This window comes from Nyctibius grandis, chromosome 13 (genome assembly GCF_013368605.1).
Source record: "Nyctibius grandis isolate bNycGra1 chromosome 13, bNycGra1.pri, whole genome shotgun sequence".
NCBI lineage: Eukaryota > Metazoa > Chordata > Aves > Nyctibiiformes > Nyctibiidae > Nyctibius > Nyctibius grandis.
Window position 1 is genome coordinate 9,202,888 of NC_090670.1, and position 23,759 is coordinate 9,226,646.

General features: G+C 44.7%; 1 protein-coding gene across 2 annotated transcripts; it reads right to left on the minus strand.

The window, feature by feature from the left end:
- Positions 1–3,197: 3,197 nt before the first annotated feature.
- SLC6A14 (solute carrier family 6 member 14) lies at positions 3,198–18,079 on the minus strand. 2 transcript variants are annotated; one of them, XM_068411825.1, is made up of 14 exons: positions 18,032–18,079; positions 17,107–17,275; positions 15,214–15,345; positions 13,489–13,650; positions 12,058–12,193; positions 11,206–11,338; positions 8,462–8,602; positions 7,169–7,397; positions 6,959–7,084; positions 6,749–6,867; positions 5,404–5,503; positions 5,056–5,165; positions 3,952–4,119; positions 3,198–3,347 (listed from the first exon to the last, which is right to left on the minus strand). In XM_068411825.1, exons 1-14 carry the CDS (start codon positions 18,077–18,079, stop codon positions 3,198–3,200), a joined length of 1,923 nt encoding a protein of 640 aa, XP_068267926.1. The 2 variants fall into 2 exon arrangements, with proteins under 2 accessions (XP_068267926.1, XP_068267924.1); XM_068411823.1 differs by having other exon boundaries at positions 17,984–18,079.
- Positions 18,080–23,759: the final 5,680 nt, after the last annotated feature.

Genomic DNA, 23,759 nt, shown 5'->3' on the forward strand with positions numbered 1-23,759 from the left:
ATCTTTCCTGACTGAAAACATACTTGCATATTTGAGCCAATCCAAAGCAAATCCCAGGCATTTCGACCACCTGCTCAGCAGCACCCTCCCTTACCAGGAATGCTACACTGGTTGGCACTGCTGATTTTTCAATCCAGTAAACACCAGAACGTTGGGCACCAGCCTGCATGGGTGAGGAATACACCCTGGTCTGTTGGGCCCAGCGTGGCTCCAGAGCAGTGCCGAGGGACACCACTTCTTCATGTAATCCTCAGGGTCTGTTGAACAATGCTAGCTGCTGGACCAGAGCTGTGACGGGCGAGGAATATGAATGCCAACTGCTAAATACTCTTTGAGACTCCTCAGCAGATGCCAGCAGTCAGCTCATCCAAAGAGAGCAACACAAACTGGATGTACAAGGAAGATACCAGACATGTATATGCAGAGAGGTATCCCAGCTCTGCCAGGGGCCAGGAGAGCAAACCCTGCTTTCAGAACTGGGGGATTTTCTTGCCTTGGAGAAAGGAGAAAGCACCAAACTGGATCCCCAGCCCTTGAGAAGTTGTCTTCTGTCATTTGTCTGGGGGGCTTTGGTAGTGTAACATAATGAAAACAGCTCCTAGAAGCCCATAAGAGAAGTCCAGAGCAGAAGCAGCCTCAAAGGAGCCCTGTGTGCAGCACCAGGGGCTTCCCACAGGGCGGTAGATGGTATCAGTCTTCAGCATCTCTTTTCCCAAAACTGTCCTGGATTCTTTCTGAAGCTGGTTTGGCCCACCTGCTTCCCCACCACCTCTTGGAGTGCTCTCACTTGTTACCTTACTAGCTTCTGTCTCCTTCCCAGAGTCTGTCCCTTCCCAGGTGTGAACTGCTGCCCACTGTGGCAGCTCCAATAGATGCACCAGGGGATGAGCACCACAGCTGTGTAGCTCTGCCTCCCTCCCACTCCCAGACTCTCCACTCACCAGGGCCAGCGACAGAACTGTTTTCTGCTTGTTCATGGCTGGACTGTGACCCTAGAGCAGCTGGAGTGCAGGAAAGGGATCCTCTTCACCACCGTCCTTTACAGGCCCTAATCCCACAGTCCTTTTTATAAATTCCCACTTGATTACATTCTCTATTTTCTTAGCCTGTTTCAAAACAGGGCTATTGCACTAGATCCTAACTTCTATAAGAAAAGGCTTCCTGGAGGTTGTCAGAGTATGCAGGGATGCAATGAGGATGGCTAAGGCCTGCTTGGAATTAAATCTGGCAAAGGATGTCAAGGACAACAAGAAGGGCTTCTTCAAGTATATCAGCAGCAAAAGGAAGACTAGGGAAAATGTGGGCCCGCTGCTGAATGAGGTGGATGCCCTGGTGATGGAGGATTCAGAGAAGCCAGAGTTACTGAATGCCTTCTTCACCTCAGTCTTTACTGCTAAGGCCAGCCCTTGGGAGTCCCAGGCCCTGGAGGTACAAGACAAAGTCTGGATAAAAGAAGAATTTCCCTCAGTCGAGGAGGATCAAGTTAGAGATCAATCAGACAAACTGGATAACCACAGATCTGTGGGTCCCGATGGGCTGCATCCACGAGTGCTGAGGGAGCCGGCAGATGTTATTGCCAGGCTACTCTCCATCATCTTTGAAAGGTCATGGAGAACAGGAGAGGTGCGTGAGGACTGGAGGAAGGCCAATGTCACTCCAGTCTTCAAAAAGGGCATGAAGGAGGACCCAGGAAACTAGAGGCCTGTCAGCCTCTCCTCCATCCATCTGTCTTTCCCCAACTCCATACAAAAGGCTGAAATCTCACTTTCCAGCTCCAAAACCATTAAAAACATAAAATCACATTTTATTTGCCATAAAGTGTTGATTTGTCACAAAAACACCAGTATAAAACATACACTAAGATATGCAGCTTGGACAACAAGCTACTATCCACACTCCTTCATGTCCAGAAACAGTGACAAAGCCCTGAGAGGAAGAGACAGCTAGAAACCCTGATGCGTTGTTCCCAAGGAACCATTATCACAGTAAGAGAGACATTCGTCAGCACACAAAATGTATTCATACAATCCATAGGTCTTTTTTCCTTTACCAGGAATTCATTTGTATTACGAATGAAGTCACGTTACGTTAACCTAACCCCTCCTGCCTAGGCAGGAGCATAAGTCTGCGTTCCCAAATGCATTACAAACTTCCTACCTTTTCAATAATCTCATGACTTCAGCAAATTTTGGAGTGACAGCACTACAAGGCAGTTGTAACCTTCACTTGGGGTAAAGTTCTGCTTCTTTTGGCTCTACCACAACACTGATAACACTGTTTGAATCTTTAAAAAACACTTTGTGTCTCCTCTGGAAGGGAAAACCCAAGCCTGAGTGAAAAATGCAGAGAAGACACTGATAGGTAAAGCCTTAGTGAGTGTAGGAGAGCACCAGAAATCAACGGTTACTATTTCATTCTGCAAAGCTGAATGACAGAATATGGAAACATGGGATTTTTGAATTATAGACGGATGAATGCTGAGCATGGGGCATGACACAAAGATGGCTCTTTGGGGATCCCAAGGGGAATAACAAGACAGAGAAAGAAACCTGTTTTCACCATGTTAAGGCCTTATTTCCTGTGATGGCAATTTTTTGCCACTCAATATTTAGATGCACAGACAAAACCACACACACACACATGGTAGTCAACATCAAATCCTGAGCAGCCTCACAGCACTGAGCAAGGCTTAGACGGAGCAAAATTATTCCTGTTCCCTGTGCTACAGTGCCAGACAGCAGCACACTCATTCACCTCTCTGCCGACTGCACACCACTGTGGATGGCAAAGCACAGCAGAAGGTAGTAACTGCCCGTAGCACATTGGGGCATGCAAGCACAGCTCAAATTTTCTGTAGCTAGGGAGCACCAGAATGTGCCTTTATTCTCTTCCACACCCATATCTGCAGTCCAGCTGGATAGCGGTTGGATGGAGTTAAGCATGCCCAGTCCATCAGCCTGGGGAGTCTGCAATGCATTTTCCTGCCCTCTCAACCTAAATACCTGTGTCTAATTTACCTGTTCTTCCCAAACATACAGCACTAAAAATAAATAATACAGCTCGCTTTCATTTGGGGGCTGGGTTTTGAAGGGCAGAGGGTTGATTTGTTTTTTGTTGTTATTGCTTTGCATTGTCACTTTCTAATATTCAAAGAAAAAAAACACACATGTTAAAAATTTGTCCTCCAAATGGCCATCTCACTGTTGAGTGTATACAAAGCCATACACAGTAGGAATCTCGTGTTCCTTTTTCTTTTTGGGATCTACAACATGGCTGTATCTTTCTCCTCGGTGACATTCCAGGTAGGGACCCCAGTTTGCAGCAGGCCTGCAGCATCTTGCAATGCGCTGGAAAGCAAAAACAAGAGGCATTGGATGTCTTACCTTAGTCTGGGCTATTGTTAGAGTTCAGCAAAGCTGTAACTCTAGATACGCCCTGCAACTCAACAAATGGCAAACAAATCAAAGTTTTTTAAAATCATTCCAAATGTCTTTCGGTTCAGTAGATTTTGGACACTGAAGTCAAACAAGCAGGCAAAGCTGTGACCAACAGGACTCACTGGCAAAGCTTGTCAAGAAGAGCAAACCTCAGTTCTTGCACTTGTTCATTTCTGTGACGAGTGGGAGGCAAGACTCCAGAAAATGATATGGGGATAGAAAGTGATAGAAATTCTTCAGATAATTTAAAGCAGCTGGAATAACAACAGAAACCATGAAAACCACTCTTGAACGTGTGGGTGCACTCCCAGAGAATTAGACTCTATCTTCTTATCAGAACACAGTAGGGTAAATTTGCCTCTGATGCAACTACCAGAGGCATGTTTTGGTCTAAAAATCCAATTAACAAACACCTCAAAGTACTGAACATGTTTTTGAGAAGAAAGCACAGGTGTTCCTGATAATGCCATGGAAAGCAAGATTTGATGCTATGACAGTTTTTGTGTGCTCTTACCTGACAAAGGTTTCCTTCAGCTTTAGCTATTTTTAGAATAGCGATGATGGGAATCCAGATGACGCAGAAGATAATCATGCACCAGCCAACAGCAGTTCCCCAGGCTGGATATACCACGGAGCCATAAGTGGGAGTTGAAAATGTGACCAAAGACCAGATCAAAATTGCCTATAAAAATGGCAAACAGATTGAGAAAAGCATATTTCCAGCTAATTTGAACTTGCACCATATTTCCAAGTTGTTGAAAAGGGGTTATCTACAAATTCTGCACAGTTCTTTCTTGCTTTCTGAGTATGAGAATGGTTGTGCAGGATTTGGTGCTTAGTCACGGCCAAGCAGTAAGTCTGAAGAACAGGACTGAAAGACAACACTGATATGAACTCTAACACTTCAAGCATGTCTATGCTTAAACAGAACTTGATCTCTGGGTTCTGTTGAAATCTCATGTTGGAGCATATATATGTTGCTGGATGAGCCCAGTACCTTTCTCTGTATGTTTTACATGTTCCCACGTTCCATTATTATCCTTTATCCGCTGGCCAGAGTGATTTGCCACTGCTGCTGGATTTGGGATTTTACTAAATTCTCTCATAGTAACATAATTCAACCATCTACAGTCACAATTAGAAGTACAGGAGTAACGAAAAACTGAGACACACATAACAGGAAATTAAAAAGTCTCAGTTAGACAAGGGAACAGCTGGACATTCAAAGAGCAAACCCAAGCCAGGGATCTATCCTGAAAACGGGATTTCCTTCAAAGGGGAATAATCTAGGTTTTCAAAACATTTTCTCACAGTCTGAAATGAAGATAATCCAGCTGCTAAAATGGACAATCTGGTTGCTCTGTGTTACTCCTCAGAGCATAGACCCAGCTCACTAGGAACTGATCTGAAGATCCAGCCTCTCCTGGAGAGGACCCAAGGAGGAGTGGTGTGTGTCAGAAAGCACAGATAGATAGCACATAGTTTCGTTCACTGGTACAGTCATACTCTGTCTTTATACATAGGGCCTGGGCGCTCAGCCCTAAATCTTCATGTGGAAACCTCAATATCAAATTACTAAGTTGTGTCACACTAACAGAATCTAGTCATCTACACTCACCATTAACAGCGCAGGAGTGAGGAAAAACCAGCACATTCTCCACCACACCCAGAATAAACACTTCTTCTTTCCAATCATCATTTCAATGTCTTCAATGAACCTGTTTCCTCCTGTTGAAAGACAATCATAGGGTGCATTGTAAAGCAGGTGCCTCCCTTGCAGGTGTGGTTTCTCAAAAGGGACAGAACAGCAGCAATGGTCAAGGTCAGTTTCTCCAGTTTTGTGGTAACCATTAAAGCTTTTCAGCCAGTTAAGTTATAAATGCTTTATTGTGGTAATTAATGTTTAACATACACTGTGCCTGGGATTGCATAGTCAAATCATGGATTTTCAATGCAAATAATTTACCGTAAATGTAGACGATGCCTATTATCTCCAGGACAGCTGCAATAAGGATTCCCCATCCAGCACAAAAGTGATCTATTAGGTTAACCCAGTAAATTCCTGCCTGTAGAACAAGAAATGAAAAGGTAAGAATGTACCCAGTCTCAGTAACGTCCTTATGTAGATAAAATAAGTTGCGCTGTTCAAGCCAGTTCAAATAATCACCAGTCTGAGTTGTTTAAATTCACAGTTCTCCAGGTTAAGTACACATTTGTGAACACTATTTTGTTTAAATATCTCTATGTCAGCTTGAAAAGCACATCTGGCAAAATACTGTAGATCTGTATAGTAATAACAAGAGATATGTATATGCAAAGTATATATAGACAGCTGAGAGCAAAATGTAAATTTGGAACTTACAGTATTAAAGCTGATGCTGAAGTTTTAATACTGAGCTACAGCAACAGCTGTACCAGTTGTCAGTTCTGGTAGGCTTGCATATTCCTACACGCACAAGTTTTCCACGTGGGTTAAACACAGCTTTAAACACCAGCATGCAGTAGCAGGATCACAGAGCAAGAAACAAGCTTTAAGCCATTTCACGCTCTTGCATAGTATGTCCCTTGCAAGCTTCCCTGTCATCATGTTTCATAACTTATGTACTTTAATTGACCATACAACTGTCTATTCACCACAATTATCTTCTTCACATTCTCAGTCCTATTACATACATAAGTCCACATTTCTAGATGGAGTCATTGCAATGAACCTTTATATTCTTGAAAGCAATTGCCTCAGGAAATTGTACACGGTATAGTTAAAATTCCTCTTATATATTTATGTACACATGTATGCGTATATATGCATGTGTGCCTGTATACGTATATACACATACAGAGGAAAAGTAACCATACAATCTACTTATGCTTGTGAGCTAATAGGTTTTTATGACTTGAATAGGCCATTTTTCAAATCATGGCCTGTTTCGTAGTCAGTTCTGAACAAAAAGATCCCATCGGCATCTATTAGCGGTACCCACGGCACTGCAGACACACTGTATGCGTGTGCTTGAGATTACATAAATAACCTCCTGAACTGAGAGCCAGTAAATCAGGTTGATGGTTCACAGGCTCTATAGGGGCCTTCTATTTAAAAGCACATCACAGTTCAACAATCCCAGAAAACCTTACGTTCTTCAAGCTTCCCCTCTGGGAATTTCTTATTTGCATGTCTAGACACACTAGCAGAATTCAAGAGTCTCTCAGATCAATCCATGCAAACAGGAACAGTTGGAAAGGAGATTTTGACTTGAGTTCATTGCTTGCAGCGTAACTAAACCCACAGCCAAAAAAAGAATTTAATGTCTTACCTGAGTAACACAGACAAGACCGAGAAGGAAGAGCAATATGCACACACCCAGGGTTACAGGGATTCTTAACTTTTTCATCACTTCAGGATATATATCTTGTATGGTGGTTGTAAGTGTTTCTGCAAGGGAAGAAGTGTGGGTTTTAAGGAGCACAAGTAAGAAAGATAATAGTAATTTGAAAAGCCATGGGTTACTTAAAACCTCACTCACCTATGGTGGCAAACTGAGAGTCAAGGCCCAAGAGCAGGAGCATGAAGAAAAACAAGAAGGACCACAGAGGAGAAACTGGTAACTTGGAGAGAGCCTCTGGGTAGGCTACAAATGCCAGATCAAATCCTGGAAAGTAGTGGAAGGAAGGAGGTTATTGTCATGGCATGGTCAAAGGAAGTCCCGATACTGACAGCATGACCATCAGCCTACCTGAGTCCACGACCTCCGAGACGGGTCTCTCGGACACGAATGCCATATGTCCCAAGATGGAGAATATCGCAAACCCAGCAAATACACTGGTGGCACAGTTGGTTACACAAACTAAAATAGCATCCGAGTAGCAGTTGTTGTGGAACTTATTGTACGAAGACAAAGCAACAAGACCACCCCATGCCACAGATAGGGAGTAGAATATCTGTGTGGCCGCATCTTTCCAAACCTACCAGAAATAAGACCATAAGAATTACTGCATTACTTACAGTATGTATCATAAACATTTAAGATTGCCCTCTATGGAAACTCCAGGGGTTTTTTCTATATTTAGCTTGAATATCTAATTCTATTTCACATGAGTTTTCCAGTAGGTGGGATACAGCATGCAGGTGACCTTGCATTCTCAAGCACAAACAATATCTTCTATGATCTCAGGAAGGTCACATCCTAAGTATGTTACCAAATATTTAAGTCCTATTGGGCTAACCCTGAAGAAGAGATTCAATTCATTCACATATGTCTGTTGGCAAGATACGAGTCTTGTCACAGTGCCAATGAATAAGGAAAACCAGGACTGGTTAGCAGGAGTGAGAACTTCCATGTGCTCTCCCACTTGTATTCCTCTCACCGTTACCCAGACAAACCACTTCTGCCTCTGCTGCAGCCCGTCAGTTAGTGACAAATGCTCACATAAAACACCACAAACAAATATTGCAGTTAATGTCTGCTTTTGGTAAAACTGAACTAATGTTGGCACAAGGCAGAACAAAAAATCCAGGCTTCCTTTGCACAAAGTGCCCTTCCTGGTTCACCTAATTTCCCAATCTAATTTCCTGGGCAAGACACAGCCTGCCCTTCAATCTCAGGGGCCCCTCCAACCTTCTGATAAAGTCTCTTGAAATTATCAGCAACCAAAGCAAAGGGGACAGACGAGATAGCAACACTTGATTCCATGGCAAGAACGTTCTCAGCAGGCCTTGCTAAGATGAAACTCCAGCATGACCCGCCAAGAGCTGCTCAGAGGTAAGGCCAGAGCTGTCATCACTGTCTGGCATGGCAGGGAAGGGGCAGAGGGTTGCTATTTTTTAGGTTGAGAGTTGCTAGAATAGGGGCTTGGACTTCCAATAGAGCTGGGGTGTGCAGAAAAAACAGAACCCAGCTACAGATACAAAATGCAGGGCAGGACATGAAGAAGCACCTGACTGGATAAAAAAGAAGTTGCTCTGTAAGCGACAAACCCATACAACCACAGAAGCGTGTCATGCTTCCGGGGCTGACACTACCTCTCACCTCTGCCTCCATCAGCTTGGTGATGTTGGACTGTCTCCCAATGTAGTATTCAATGCCATCCAGAGCACCTTCCAGGGTGGCACCTCGCACCAGCAAGATGAGCAGGATGACATATGGGAAGAGCGCGGTAAAGTACACGACCTGCAGAAAGAAGGGCAGAGACACATATTAGAAGTGAGGGGATGCACAGACCTCCATGTAGGAGGAATGGCCAGGTTTTAGGCTAAGGTCTGCTGGTACAATTTGAAAAACAGCCTATCAGGGAAGTGAACGCATGCCAAGCACTAACCATCTGGCTTAGCTGGTTCTGGAGCTGCATTCCAGCAGAAGCAGAAGGCCCAAGCCACATATCCACTTTTCACATAGCACTTGACCAGTTTCAGAAATGTATTTTCTGACATTATTTACTGCTGTAGCAAGGCCTGGACTCAACTACCCCAGAGTGCTAGGCAATCAAATTCTGGCTTTCAGTTTGCATTTGCTAGTCAAAATTAGGTGACCAGGATGGAGTTATCTCCTGCTGAGACTGAAAGAAAAAAAAAAAAAAAAAAGCAAATCGTGCTGGAAGCTTTCTTTACTGGGAACAAGGACTTTTAGGTTCTCTCGGACACAGATCTTTTTTATTATTTGTCTACACAATTTCTAGCATGATGGGATCCAGCCCAGAAGCAGGGCTAAGCAGTGCTGTTATCATGCAGACTATGTTCAGCAATACTCTTGTTTCTCGAGTCTTAGTTTCAGTGTTACGCAGATAGATAATTACAGAATCACAGAATCACAGAATGTTAGAGATTGGAAGGGACCTCGAAAGATCATCTAGTCCAATCCCCCTGCCGGGGCAGGATTGCCTAGACCATATCACACAGGAACGCGTCCAGGCGGGTTTTGAATGTCTCCAGAGAAGGAGACTCCACAACCTCTCTGGGCAGCCTGTTCCAGTGTTCAGTCACCCTTACAGTAAAGAAGTTTTTTCCTCAAATTTAAGTGGAACCTCCTGTGCTCCAGCTTGCACCCATTGCCCCTTGTCCTGTCAAGGGATGTCACTGAGAAGAGCCTGGCTCCATCCTCTTGACACTTGCCCTTTACATATTTATAAACATTAATGAGGTCACCCCTCAGTCTCCTCTTCTCTAAGCTAAAGAGACCCAGCTCCCTCAGCCTCTCCTCATAAGGGAGATGTTCCACCCCCTTAATCATCTTCGTGGCTCTGCGCTGGACTCTCTCTAGCAGTTCCCTGTCCTTCTTGAACTGAGGGGCCCAGAACTGGACACAATACTCCAGATGCGGCCTCACCAGGGCAGAGCAGAGGGGGAGGAGAACCTCTCTCGACCTGCTAACCACACCCCTTCTAATACACCCCAGGATGCCATTGGCCTTCTTGGCCACAAGGGCACACTGCTGGCTCATGGTCATCCTGTTGTCCACTAGGACCCCCAGGTCCCTTTCCCCTACGCTGCTCTCCAACAGCTCTGTCCCCAACTTGTACTGGTACATGGGGTTGTTCTTGCCCAGATGCAGGACTCTACACTTGCCCTTGTTATATTGACCCGGTACTGCTGGTTACACCAAGACATAGCACTGCACCATCATATGGTGAGTCTGCCATTTCTGAAGACCTCCTTCATATTTGCCCAGAATAGTCAATTCTCTCCACTGTTCATCTTTGCCTTGTTCCTGCCCAGCTAGATTCTTCTGAGTCTTACCTTACTGCTCAAAGAGGCTTACCTTCATGTCAGAAGGAAGTGACAACAGGAAGACCCAACTGCCAGCAACCCAAAGAGTGTGAGTTCAAGAGGAGCCATGCAGCAGAACAACCGTGGCTGGGAAAGCACATATACTCCACCCTGAAGTGCTGAGATGGCAGGCAGAAAGCTCCAAATAGAAAGCAGAATAGGAAGAGACATGAGACTGAGGAAAGGAAGACAGGCAGCAAGGAACCATGGAAAGGCACAATGACAGAAGGAATCAAAAGGGAAAAAAAAAAAAATCAGTGCAGAAAGGGTGAGAGAAAGAATGAAGGTAACAGACTGAAGAAGTAAACAATGGAAATGCAACAGGGAGGTAAGAAGGGAGTATGGGGAGGAAGGAACTATACCACGAAAAGGACCTCAGGCAGGAAAGAATGAAATTCAGCCTGCCCGAAGTGTGGAGAGGAGCTGACCTAGCCCAAGGAAAACTCCAGGCAGCCGTGCTCCAGCACATGGAAATGGAAGCTCAGCAGAGCCAGAGTCTGAAAACAAGCACCTATGGGCCTGATCCCCAAAAGCAGCTTGAAATCTTGAGTACGAACATTTCACAATCTGGCAGAAACCTGCACATGCACATCTGTTCGCAGGACTTGACCTGTATTGTCCAAACATCTCAACTAGTCTGGAGGTGCAAATAATTACTGGGTGTTCCCAGGGTGTGTGTGTGTGCATCCAGTCACGTGCACATGTCCATTATAACAGGCCAGGTGACTGCCAAAACGCAGCTGGAGTCACCTGTATGACAGCAAGGTCCCCAAATACATGGCAGTCCTGGTGGAGCTAAGAGACCTATGTGTTAAGTAACTGGTGTGTAATCAGCACCTTACTCATATTTTATGTAACAGTTATGAAGCAGAAAGAAAGTCTAATGCTGAGTCCAGCAGAGGGTAGTGGGTTAGGACTGCATCTTGCCTTGCGCTAACCTTTCCCGAGTCCAACTGACATCAGAAGGGCAGGATCAGGCCAAAAGTCTGCTACTTGGTCTTCCTAACTTACCTTTCCAGAAGATTTTATTCCTTTAAACAACGCAGCTCCAACAATCATCCAGGACAGGAGGAGGCAGAGAGCCAGGTACCACACGATGTTACCGGTCTCGTCCAACCCACTTGAGCGCTGAAGAGCCACTTTACTGAAAGCACAAAACGCTGCAATGAGAAGAGGGTGACAGTGGCACACACTCCTCCTCTTCATCCCCTTCTTGAAGGAAAGTAGCTGGTTTCTGCAGCTATTACAAGACCCTGCAGCAGTTTCCATTAGTGTGCAGTTAGAACTGCACAATTGGCATTGTAACTGCATTTTTCCTCTCTTTTTAAAGTCTACCAGCCCTTAGCTCTCCATGCATCTCCCATCAGGCCTACCCCAGCTCTTTTGTGTTAACCATGGAATTCTGATGGCAAGAGAAGAGCCTATAAGAAGAATCATTTCCCAGGAACTTAAGGAACAGGAGACAAATTGAAAACATGTGGCTAAAGAAATGGCAATTTCACAACAGGACCAGATTCAGAATAAGGTGAGTATATTTTGCACAGTAACTCCTGAAAAACAATATACACTATACATAAAGACACTAAGTAGGCCGTACCAGGACTCCAGAGAAGAACACTTCTTTAAGCCTGAGTATTTTTCAGTTTGCTACAGTTTGACTCATTTGCTTCTCTATAATATTATTTTGGTTTTTCAAGGGCCCAGACTCATCAATTAAAAAGTCCCCTCTGCACAGATTGCATGCCCACCTCCCTTAACTAGATTGTTTCTGGACAGCAAGAGAAGTCAAAGATAGAAGACACATTCAAAACCACGATGCATAATAAATGCATTTTTAACAATTTCTTTAAAATATTTACTTACTTCCAGTATTGCTCACTGGGAAATTGCACTGGTTTGTAGTTTATGGTGCCATTCATACACGTGAGATTGTTGCTTGTGATGAACGAGTAGTTCACATGAATGATTTCTCCATCTAAGGTTGTGTTGCAGTCACTTACTGAAAACAAGCAAGAAAAAGGGATTGTTAACAGAGTGATGACTATTACAAAAATTAGACTGTTATAGCAACTATGTTTTCTAAACAGTTACAGCTTCAGTTTGCCTACTAACAATATTTAGAAACAAACCTGAACTCTCACTTGCAGCTGTGACTTTGTTACTTTGGCTGTAAATCAAAACACCCAGAATCTGGTGTGCTTAGCTCTACCTTTCACTTACCATCAAGAATACTTGCAAAAATCAGAGCTGAGGATAGTTAAGATTGTAGCCATGATTACTCTATGAAAACCTTTGTCCCAAACCAAAGTTACACACTGATCATCCTCTAGCAACTTCACCTTATTACGGCAGAGTGCTTACTAGAGCTCTTTAAACATTTTCTTAGAGGGGGGTGGGTGGGCACTGTTTGGTTTTTTTTTGGATTAGGATTTTTTTTCTTTTTTTTGCCAGAACATACAGTAAAGAACACTATGTCAGCATTTACTGGAAAAGTCTTGTTGAAGACCATTTCAGGATAACTTCTTCATTTCAGTTTTGTATTCCTCCAGCACTTACAAATTTTTAGCTAAAATATTTTAGTTTAGCCCATAAGCAAGCATCAACTTTTTGTTAAATAAAGCATCTCAACTTCATATTATGAAACTGAGAAAAGATTTTCAGATATATGGTTAAGAGAGTTACAATTACATTAACACTTGGCAATACATTTCCAGCTACTAACTACTAATCATCTCACCAACTTCGTCTTTTTGCCTTGAACTGGTCTGATATGGAAACTGGTGAGATAACAAGTGTTTGGCTGTACATGTGCTGCCAAATATCAAGAACAATAGCATGGAGATATGTTCTAAAGAGCTAATAAAGTGTGAAACCAGTGCCTCACTGGGGCTCAGGATTACCATAGCCGCAAGGGAGGCAAGGGGTAATGAAAGAACCCCGGATAAAAGCTACAGAAATACTCTTGCTTCAGGTAAGGAAAGTATTTGCTTTGTCATGAAGCCTGATGAAATGGGAATGCAGTATTTCCCAGGAATGTATGTACTACAAGAAATCTTAGACTTTAACGGAGAAAAAAGGATCCAACAAGGGGGTTTCAGCCCAGCTCTCTGTGGATTTCACAAGAACCCAGAACTGGTGGCAGGGAAGCAGACAAGCATAATTCCTGTGTGGTCAGAGACAAAACTCCAGGAAGGACTTTACAAGCCACAGGTAGCTGTCTTGCTCCTGTAATTTCTCCCAGAAAACAGTACAATTATCCAAAACAGTAATATTAAGCCCTGTTAAGGACGGTACCTAATCGTGTTTTGCTGCAGAACTCATCTGCCCAGGAAAAGCAGTCTGACCACGGCAGCACTTTTTGAAATGAGGCAAATAAGTAGTAGAGTGCATAAGCAATGATAACGTTGTAGTAGATCGACACAAATGTTGAGATGATGACCATCGTGATGCCCACTCCTAAGAAAGAGAAAGACACAATGTCTTAATTAGCCCAAACTTCGGTTAAAAAAAAAAAAAAAAAGAATTGCCTTCACTTGACTTTTAGAAGGCTACTTGGGAAGAAGTTGAGGTGGTTTTTGGTTGTTTTTAAAATAATTGTTAACAGCAGGCAAACCAGGAAAGGGTAAAGCAATGAAATGAGGGGTGTGATCCAAAATGACTATCTCAAATGTTTTTGACATGGACTTTGAATCAGGCACAGAGAAAAATTGGACTAGTTGCTAAGTCCCAGTCTAAAGGAGAAATTCAATATTTTCTTCTCTCCCAGTTCAGCAGGACACCTTGATTGTTTAGTAAAATAAAAGAAACTATACTAGGGCTGACCAAGGCATTTTAAAGATCCCACTGCAATGAATGGTTTTGCCAATAAATGAGAATTAACACAGAACAGTAAAACTGTGCCAATAATACTGTTCTCCTTTGTTAAAACGAACTTTGTTTTGCGAGTTTGGGAAGGTCTGACAAACTGTCCCAATCATCTCAGAGACTATATTTAAGTTTATCTCTTCACAGATACATAAAAGATTTGCTGTGTCTAGAGACTTTTGCTTTAAAGCTAAATACACTGTTCTTGTGAAAGGTTGGTTGTGCTGCAGAATGGAAACTGGCAAAAAGAGCAGGTATTTAGTCAACCAGCCAGACTGCAATCCCTTTTGTTTCTGTAGAAGGTGGCAAGTAAAGTTCTTATTGCATCAGAAAGAAACTTCCTTGTTCCTACATTAATTCCTCTGTTAGATAAAGAGGACAAACAAGACCAATTACATATAGTCCTTTACACCTTTCAGTAGAGGACCTGGATGGATAGGAGTGAGTAAAGCACATGGTTAGCTGTTTCCAAACACATAAATCTCCCTGTGAAATTCAAACCCTCACAGAGGCAGGCAAACTACCACTACAGAGAGCAACTATTTCCCTTATCACAAGAGGCACCTCACCTTAGGAAGCCAGAGTCTAGCCTATTTTATCACACAAGTAGCTGAGTCCCAAGGCAGCGAGTTGGGTGAATACATACACAGCATTGCATAAAGCAGTCAGAGCGACATGCTTGTGCCAATGCTGGCAGCCGAATACAGAATTAGCCCATCCAACATGGAACTGCCTTGCAAGCTACGTAGAATGTAAAGATAAACAGCAGTAGAGGTATCTTCCAAAAACTATTTTCAGTCTGTTGCACACCGTGCCAGGTGTTTAACCAAGGTTTTTCCCTCACACAGCAAACAGGATGATTTCCTTGTGCCTGGACAGGTGCAGTTAGGGTGGTGTGCTGCATAACACCGTGAGAATCATTGACAAAACCTCTCATAATTGACAACCTTTTTTGGGTAAATCTTTAATACGTGTCATATTAACTGAATAATAAGGAAGATCTATCTGGGAACATGATACTGACCTTGTAACCTTGGGAATATTCTCTACACGGAAACCAGCTTCTCAGAATTAGTAACTTTGTGAAGAAATCATCATTTCATATCTGTTCATTACTAGAACAAAAAAGATCTAAGGAAACATAACAACACCAACCTTGAAACAATGGTAATATTCTCCAGACGGAAATTGGCCCTAGGCTGGCAAACTGCCCAAGGGAACATTCCATGAAGAATAAGGGCAAACCAGCTAACGCCAACATCAGGGTATATGGGATTAGAAAAGCACCTGAGGGAAGAGAGGGAAAAAATCCACAAACACACACACAAAGAAAACAATGAATCTTTCAGTATTCACCACAGTTCTACCACATTTCCTACTCCCCTTTTCCCCCCCACCTCATATATCTCACTGTGGGTTTTTTCCTTTTTGCAGATAGAGATTTGTTTCTGAATCCTGTTTTCTATAAGACTAAATAGTACATGTGATGAGACACAGATTAGCAGGAGAACTGGTGATTTACATGGGATGGCTTCTCTTCTAGAATTAAAAGGATTTTACAAAAACTATCAAAGACATACTGCTCTCATACAAGGAGGAACACTGCTCAACTGTAGGTGCCATTGGCTTTGTCTGCTTTCTAGTTTATCTTCCAGCTTTTACCTTAAAAAGGAGCAGAACCATTCCTTCATGTACTTAGCTGTAATTTGCAACTGTCCTGTTAGAGCAGCTACTGGATATCAAAGCATGAAAATTATCCTCTATGGTTGGCTGACTCCTGAGTCAAACAATACCACAGCGTGGCTCTTGTTCAAGTCCATTTTAAAGTGCACATTAACCTGATATCAATGAGAGCCCTGTTCTGCAAAAGGGGCTGGCACATCTTTGTGTGCACGCTGAAGATAGGGCAACGGAGAGCACAGGTTTCCTAAACACAGCTCAATATCGCTGCAGAAATCTGTGCTCTTCACTCTCAGTGAATTTAAAGCAATCAAGGACCCAGTTCTGCAAGGAACTGCAAATACCTGCTGTAATTTAAGGAAGTAAATAGTCCCACAGAATTAACTGGATTACTCCTGTGTTTCGAAACAAGGATGTAACAGTTGTCTTTATCAATCGTGAGCAAGGGGCACAGGGCAGGATACAAGCAGCAGCATAATTATGCTTTAAATGCAAAGCTTTCTGCTGCAGCAGATAAGAAAAAACACATCTAGTAGAAGGGCCGATGTCACGATTTATTTTGGTTTCACAATTCTCTTCAACAAAACTGTAACACAACGTGGCCAAACTCACTCCAATAAAACTTCTGTACCAGGAATGCCACCTTGTGTTCCACGTGCAGCTGTATGGGCTGTGCTGCATTTACAAGCCAGAATTTGACTTCCAACGACTGTCAGGCACAGCAAATAAGTACATACAAGTAAGTCCTCTGCAGTTACTTGGTGTTTACACTCTCTTTAATTACCAGTGGTTGCCTGGCAAGTAGACAAAGCTCTGGAATAGCAGCCAGAGAAGCCAGTGCCTCCAACTGGCTTTGCCACTAATTCGTTGTGTAAGCAGGTAGAGGCTTTCTCTGCCTCACACTTCCCAAGTATCTGATGAGGATAATTATTGAACTTGGGTAATTATTCCAGCTTAGCTTGTTTGCCTGGCAAAAAAAAAGGTGCAGAGGGGATTCATTTGCTCTCTATAAACATAGCAGAGAGGTAAGCACCGGGGAAGGAGAACAGCTATTTAGGTAAGTAGAGGATCTTGGCACATTGACAAAAAGATGCAATGTTGGTCATGAGTAAATCAGAAGAGTTCTGGAATTCTCAGGTAGAAGTTTGCTATTAAAACTAAATACTATTTCCCTCCTCAGCTGGTACCCAAAAAGCACAGAGATGCCTCGTACTCCTCTTCCCATTCCCATCAGCAGGCACTATCCCACTTCCCAGGGCGGTGCTCACACCCAGCTTTGACAAAACGTGCCCATCTTCAGGGCTGGCCCCCCTCTCTCTTGGGGACAGCAAGGTGTGCCCACCCGACATTGCCATTCAGTACAGGTACCTCCGCCGTTCTGGTAGGTGAGGTAGGGAAACCGCCAGACATTGCCCAGGCCCACAGCGTAGCCCACCATGGAAAGCAGGTAGTCGCCTTTGTTTGACCAGTTGCCACGCTCTGAATTCTCATCACTGTCACTGGCGTGGCCATCTTTCTCATTTGACAAACTGAAGTCCTTGGAAGAGAAGAAGAGGGAAGGCTCAGGATCGCCCCATAGGCAGGCTGGGCAGTCATATCCTCATTTCGCTGTCCAGAGCAGCACCTTGGCATCGCTGGGCAGGGCAGCTAGACAGGGTGGGCAGAGCCAGGTGGGCTGCCAGCCCAGCTGATCCCTGGCAGGACAGCACATACCTGTGAGAGAGGGTCCCACCAGAGAGCCCAAACTATCTTTAGGGCCAGTTTTGCCCATCTCCTACCTCAGTCCCCTGTGCTGTCAACTCCCAGAGACAGCATCTCCAGGGGACTCCCTTACTCTGCCCCTGCACATGCCCAGGTGCCCCCATACCTGTTCAGATGTTCACACCAGCACATACCTGTATGCCCACTTTAAAACCACCTGTCTAGGTGCCTTTCACACCTGCCCAGGTGCTCCCATGCCTGCCTGGGTTCTCATTCCTCTTTACCTACCCCTGTGCCCCCATATTCCTGTACCTGTCTGGATCTCATCTGCCCAGCCAATTTCATAGCTGGCCAGGTGCACCACACCTCACCTGCCCAGTGCTCCCACAGCTGTCCAGGTACCTGCACCCTACTTGCCCAAATGCCCCTATACCTGCCTGGTCACTTCCATACCCTGCCTGCTCAGATGCACCCACACCTGCCCAGGTACCCCCAATATCTCACCTATTCAGGTGCTTTCATACCTGCCCAGGTGTCCCCATACACCGCCCCTGTCCGGGTGCCCCGGCCAGCCACTCCCCGGCCGCCTCACCTTCTTCTTCCCGCAGGAGAGGAAGCCCGGCAGGCTGAGCATCCCCATCGCCGCCGGAGCCGCTCCGCTCTGCCCGCGCCGGCCGGCGCCCGGCCCTTTATCGGAGCCGCCTCCCGCCCGGCCCCCCCCCCCACCGCCCTGCCGGGAACCGCGGCCCCTGGGCTGCCCCACGGTCCGGGCGGGGCCGCCGGCGATGCCGCACCTCCCGCCCCCGGGGCAGCCCCTCGCCGCCTGCCCCAGCCCCGTGCCCGCTTCCCCGCCGCACCCCCAGCCGCTGACCCTCCTCCGGCCCCGCGCCCACTTCCTTGGGAACACCCACCCGCTGACACTGCCCGGCCTCCTGCCCACTTCCCCTCCTAAACACCCCCTGCCCTCCACACGCCCTCCCTCCTCACCTTACCCCGACCCACTTCCCCCGCCACGCACCCACCTGGGCTTGCTCCCTCAGCCCTCCTTGCACCCTACCTGCCCACCTCTTTGCCCTTCTTCCCAGTGCCTACCCGCACACCCACCCCCGTGTCTTTAACCTGCAGGGCTGCCAACTCCCCATCACACTGACCCTCTCCTGAGCACCATATGCCTGCCTCAACAGCTGACACCACTACCTCCCTCCTCCTCACCACAGAGCCACTGCCCAGCTGTCTCATCTGCCTCACCTACAGTCACTCACCCAGAGACCATGCTCATGGCTCCCTCTCCACCCATACCTGCCTCTCATTCCTTCTGAACCTGCTCCATGCTGGAGTCTAGGCTCAGGAGACACACGAAAGCAAAGGGCACAAGTGGGTTAAACAGTATTGAAATTTCAGGTTCTAAACACACCTTCCACGTACACATGACAGGCACAGAAAGGGCAGGTCATAAAAGCAAAGCCATTGCCAGAGGAGGAATTTAACGAGCAAGGACTTGAAGATGTTTTCTGATGCACTCCCCTGCTTCACCCACCAAAGTGACCTTCCCCAGGCATCCCCTAAGGACACAGAGAACACTGGGCAAAGCACACTCCATGTACAGGCACAAGGGGACACTGGTTGACTGGCTGCTTAATTGCTCTCCTTCATTTCTAACTGCTCTTTACCATGGCTCGCTCAGATCCACACCCTGACAAACATGCTTTCTGTCCTCAGCTAGTGGGACTTTTTGTTGAGTAAAGTGATACCTGGCATAGCTTGATCTAGGCACAACTGAGAGATATACCAGGAGTGAACAGTGTGTGGGACAGCATCTGAAAGGTAGGAAGGTAAAATCAGATTGTATTTTATCACCCTGTGCAGCAGGTTCTCTAGGAGACTTCTATTTTAGAAACTGGAAGGATGCCAGAATACCCTATCTTTGGAACAAAAAGTGACTGTAAGTGTAGTGTCCTGGCAGCACACAGGCTTTGGGGAGAATAAATAAATAAATATTTGAGAAAATGCTCCTTCACAGGCTGCCTGGAAATTCTGGATTCAAGTGGCCAAGCCACAGTGCCAAACACAAGCCTTCAGGGTAGCTCTGTACGAAACAATCCAAAACCCAGCCATACTGAGGACACACTGAGAAATCAGATTCTTCCAAAGCCCATCTGAACTGTACATAAACTAAAGGAACCTTTTTGACAATCCTGATCTGAGTTACAAATCTGAAATAAAACGAGAGAACACGGTTTGGGGTTGGATTCTGGGTAACTTCAGTATCTGTGGGTCACTATCTCCCCAGGAGGAAACAAAAACGTTCGTGTAAACAATGCCTGACAAAAGCACCTAGTTCTCTTCCAAACTCATGATTCAGAACTGGTTATCAGCTTGTTTAGAATTGAAATGGGATGAAAAACAACCTGTTAGCCACAGCCTCTCCCTCCTTATTAGGATTAAGTGCGTGTTGTAATGTTGGGGAGTCACTGACTGTGGCGTTCTCTCTGTGTAACTCAAGATGACGAAAAGTAAAACTATACTGGAGGTACCACTCCTGGGATGCGTTCTGTTTCTGACCACGTGAAAGTTTCATTTCTAATGCATTTTCTGTATTTAAAGAAGAAAAAATAAAAATCACACCATAGTCAAAATTCCAGGGGTGAGCAGTGGAGAGATGAGTATCACTAAAGAGGGAATTGTGCCTGAAGCAGGGCTTTGTTTTGCCTCTGTGTTAGCTACGTGGCTGAATAGCACAGTAGTTTGATTTGCATTCGCTAGAGGTTGAGTCCATCAGGTTGAGCCCTGAAGGCTGGTTTCTCACAGCTAGCATAGCCACCCATCGGCCAAGCACCCTGGCAGCCAGTTACCGCTGGAATGTCTCAGCTAGAAATACAGAGATACCAACCAGCAAACCAAAGCCAGCTTGGCTCTGCCATAGATGAGATATCCCATCTCCTGACCAGCAGCATAACTGAGGTATCTAAGTAACCTTTTTTTCTTTGGAAAGCACCCCTGGATTACTATGAACTCCACTTACAGAACATTCTGTTAATCCAATGGAGGAAAAAAAAAAGAAAAGAAAAAAATACTATTAATGATAACCTTTACATGCTGACCACACAGCAAACAATTGTGACATTTCCTAGGAGCAGTGAGATACACATGTTTTCCATTTGGTTGCACCAGTGCTACTATCAGATACTGGATATTGCCCTTAGCTAACACAAACACAGCTATGGCAATGAAACAGATATGTTTGGTGTGCTTATTTAAGAACACGATTAGGAAATTCTGCTTCTTAATCTGTATCTTCTGCAATAGCAGTACTTACTAATATTGGCATCTGGCACACACGCTCAAAACAGATTCAGCCGACAAAGCCAGGGCTCATTTACCTCTCCCACTCTCAGTTGGCAGGAGCTAAAGACCAGAAAACTCACTCTCCAAACAGGAGCAATGGCTTTAAGAATAGCATTAATCCTGGCATTAAAGCAGTAAGAGGAAATCACTGGTGCCTATAAGGCAGGCAGTCCTCTCTCGGATAAAGTGGTCTAGAAGAGGAACAAGACTGAATGCAAGAGATGCCTGCAGCCTTGCCGTCTCTAACATGCACGAGTCCTGGAAAAACAGTCATGAATCTCAAAACAAATTAAGTTTTCTCCCGTCCAGAGAAGATCAAGCAGCACTGGCACCTGCTCACGAAAGTGTCCACCTACCAGAGGTGAATCATGTAGTTCCAAATAACGTCTGCCCCAGCCCAAAATAAGCAGGAGCCCAAGCAAGAGCAAGAATAATTATTGTTATTCTGCAAGGCTAACAGTCAAACCCACCCACAGCACACAAGGATGCTACATGAAAAGCTGATGGAGGTGGCCCTGACTGCCTACGGACCAATACGTTTTATCTGTGGAGATCCCTGTCACAGGAATCAAACTACACACAGCTGCCATTCTGGTATGCCTGCGAGTGCACCTATGTGACACTTGCCCCATGGTATCCATTGCGGTGTTATGAACCTGCTCCACACCTTGGAATGACAAGGCATGTGCCAGTGTGTATTAGATGGCCATGACAAGGATGCTGGTACCTTCCCACAGAGCCAAAGATGTCAGTGAGGGACTACATAGCTGTATTTGCTGGCTGACAGAAACAGCCTCCTCACATTTTATTCCATTATCAGCACAGCAGCTTCCCTACAGCTACAGACAAACATTAAGTAACCAAATGGCAGTAAACCAAGCAACCAGAAAGGAAAAGAAAACAAACCACCCTGCAAAAAACTACAACCAAACAAAACCACCCCAAACCAAACAAAACCACCACAACATGTTGGCCTTCAGGATCTAAGGAAGATGACCTAAACCATCCCTCAACAGCATGCAATTACTCTCATCCAGAACTCCGCAGCCACATTGCACTCTTTAGAAGAGAGGATCAGAAAACCAGAAAGCACTGCTATAGACTGACAGATGAAGCAAGGCAGAAAATCTAGGCTGTTGGCTCCTGCAGCAGCAGGAGTTATTGTCTCTTCTATAGGTGAACAGAATCAAGCCCTACAGTTCACATTTAAAGTAATGCTTTCTGCTTAAGAAAGCATCAGCCTTGATTTAAAGACCAAGTGATAATGAGAGAGCCAGTTTCCTTGGTGGTGAACTGAACTGCAGGTGATCTACAACAAACCTTTACCATTAACTTAAGGAAAAAACCCCACACCAATCATTGGTCAAGTAACCCATGAAAGCAAGGCAGCATTCTCCATCTGGTAAGACATGTATTATTTCCCTGTGTGGCAGCTGTAAGCACTGTGGAAGTCTATCTAGGAGGAAGGCATAGCAAGAGGTGGCCCTCCTGCTCAGAAGACAGGATGGAGAGGTGATGATGGTATCATCAAGGGCACAGGTAATGCAAATTACAGAGACAAAGGCAATTGTTTCTGAAGTAGCCATCTGTGGCTTCAGAGAAGGCACTTATGGATGTGGACTGTCAGGGATTATAGCAAAACACAAAGAAAGTGAAAACAATTACTTAAGAGGCCTCCTGCCAATACTGGCTTGCCTAGTTCTAAGGTAACCCAACAGTTTGTGCACCTCAGACAACTGAGATACAAAGCAGATCCTGCTTCCAACCCTGCTGATTCCTTCAGGGTGAGATTTTGCTCATGGGAAAAGGAGATGATCTTTTATACATCCATCTTCCCGGATCTATTTTCCTTCTTTATCTGTTCTGTGCCCTTTCTGCATAGCAGGGATGTTCATTACTGCTGTTCAATAGGCCATCAGGAAGTACACATCTACTCCATTCAGATCTCAAGCCATGAATTCATTTTCATTGAAGGTTTAATGGAATGGAAATTCTAAGAAATTTTGATTCAGAAACTTAGAAAGGAGGCATTGAAAGTTTTCAGTAATGTCTGAAGAGTTTGGTTCACTAATGTAATACTAAAGAATACACTCTATTATGCGTTATGTAACTATATTAAAGACCTGTATTGGCCTAATCTCAATGATTGGTGCTTGATCAGACTTTTTCCCCAACTTCAGCACTTTTGGATTCACCTATGTGACCATCTCAGAGGTGAGAAGTGAAGCAAGGTCACTCCTGCTGAGCTACTTGCCTCTATGGACAGTCTGCTTATCATAACCCAAAAGAGGCAGCTGAAAGCTCACTCACTTATTTACCTCCTCAACACAGAACAGCTGCGAAAGTGCTGTAAATGCAAAATGTGTAAGCCTTCTAAGTCATACTCCCAGGAAAATCCTTTTTTTATATTTGAGGGCGGTGACTTGAAACTATATGGAAAGCAAATTTGCCTTCAGGCATTTTTGGCAGGCTGCAACCTGTAGTTAACGTAATACACACTAATCAAGTTAGTGATGAGGAAGCTTTACATATGCACGTGGAAAAAAAATCAGAAAGCAGAAACAAACTTACTTAAATATACCAGTAAAACTGAAAGGCTCTGCAGTACTGCTCTTCTACTACACTGAGTCTGGAAGAAGATTTTACTGTCCCAACCACTCAAAAGGGAGCCACGAGTCTCCATCCACAAAATTAATCAAGGTGTTTTCAAGAGTGTTTGCAAGATTGTCAGTTTTGTATCTGTGGTACATTGATATTCAGATTAGATGTTCCAGTCCCTGAGAGATTGTCTATTTGGCTGATATTACTGAAGTTGCCATGGGGGAATATATGATACTTCTCAAGCATGGAACTCCATCTAGAATAAGAAGCAAAGCAATCAAAAAGAAGGAATAAGGTGTTTGAAGCAGGATTAAATAGGGACTAAGTGTTTATATCAACAGTGTAAACCCCTCAAAATCTCTGCTAAAATACTG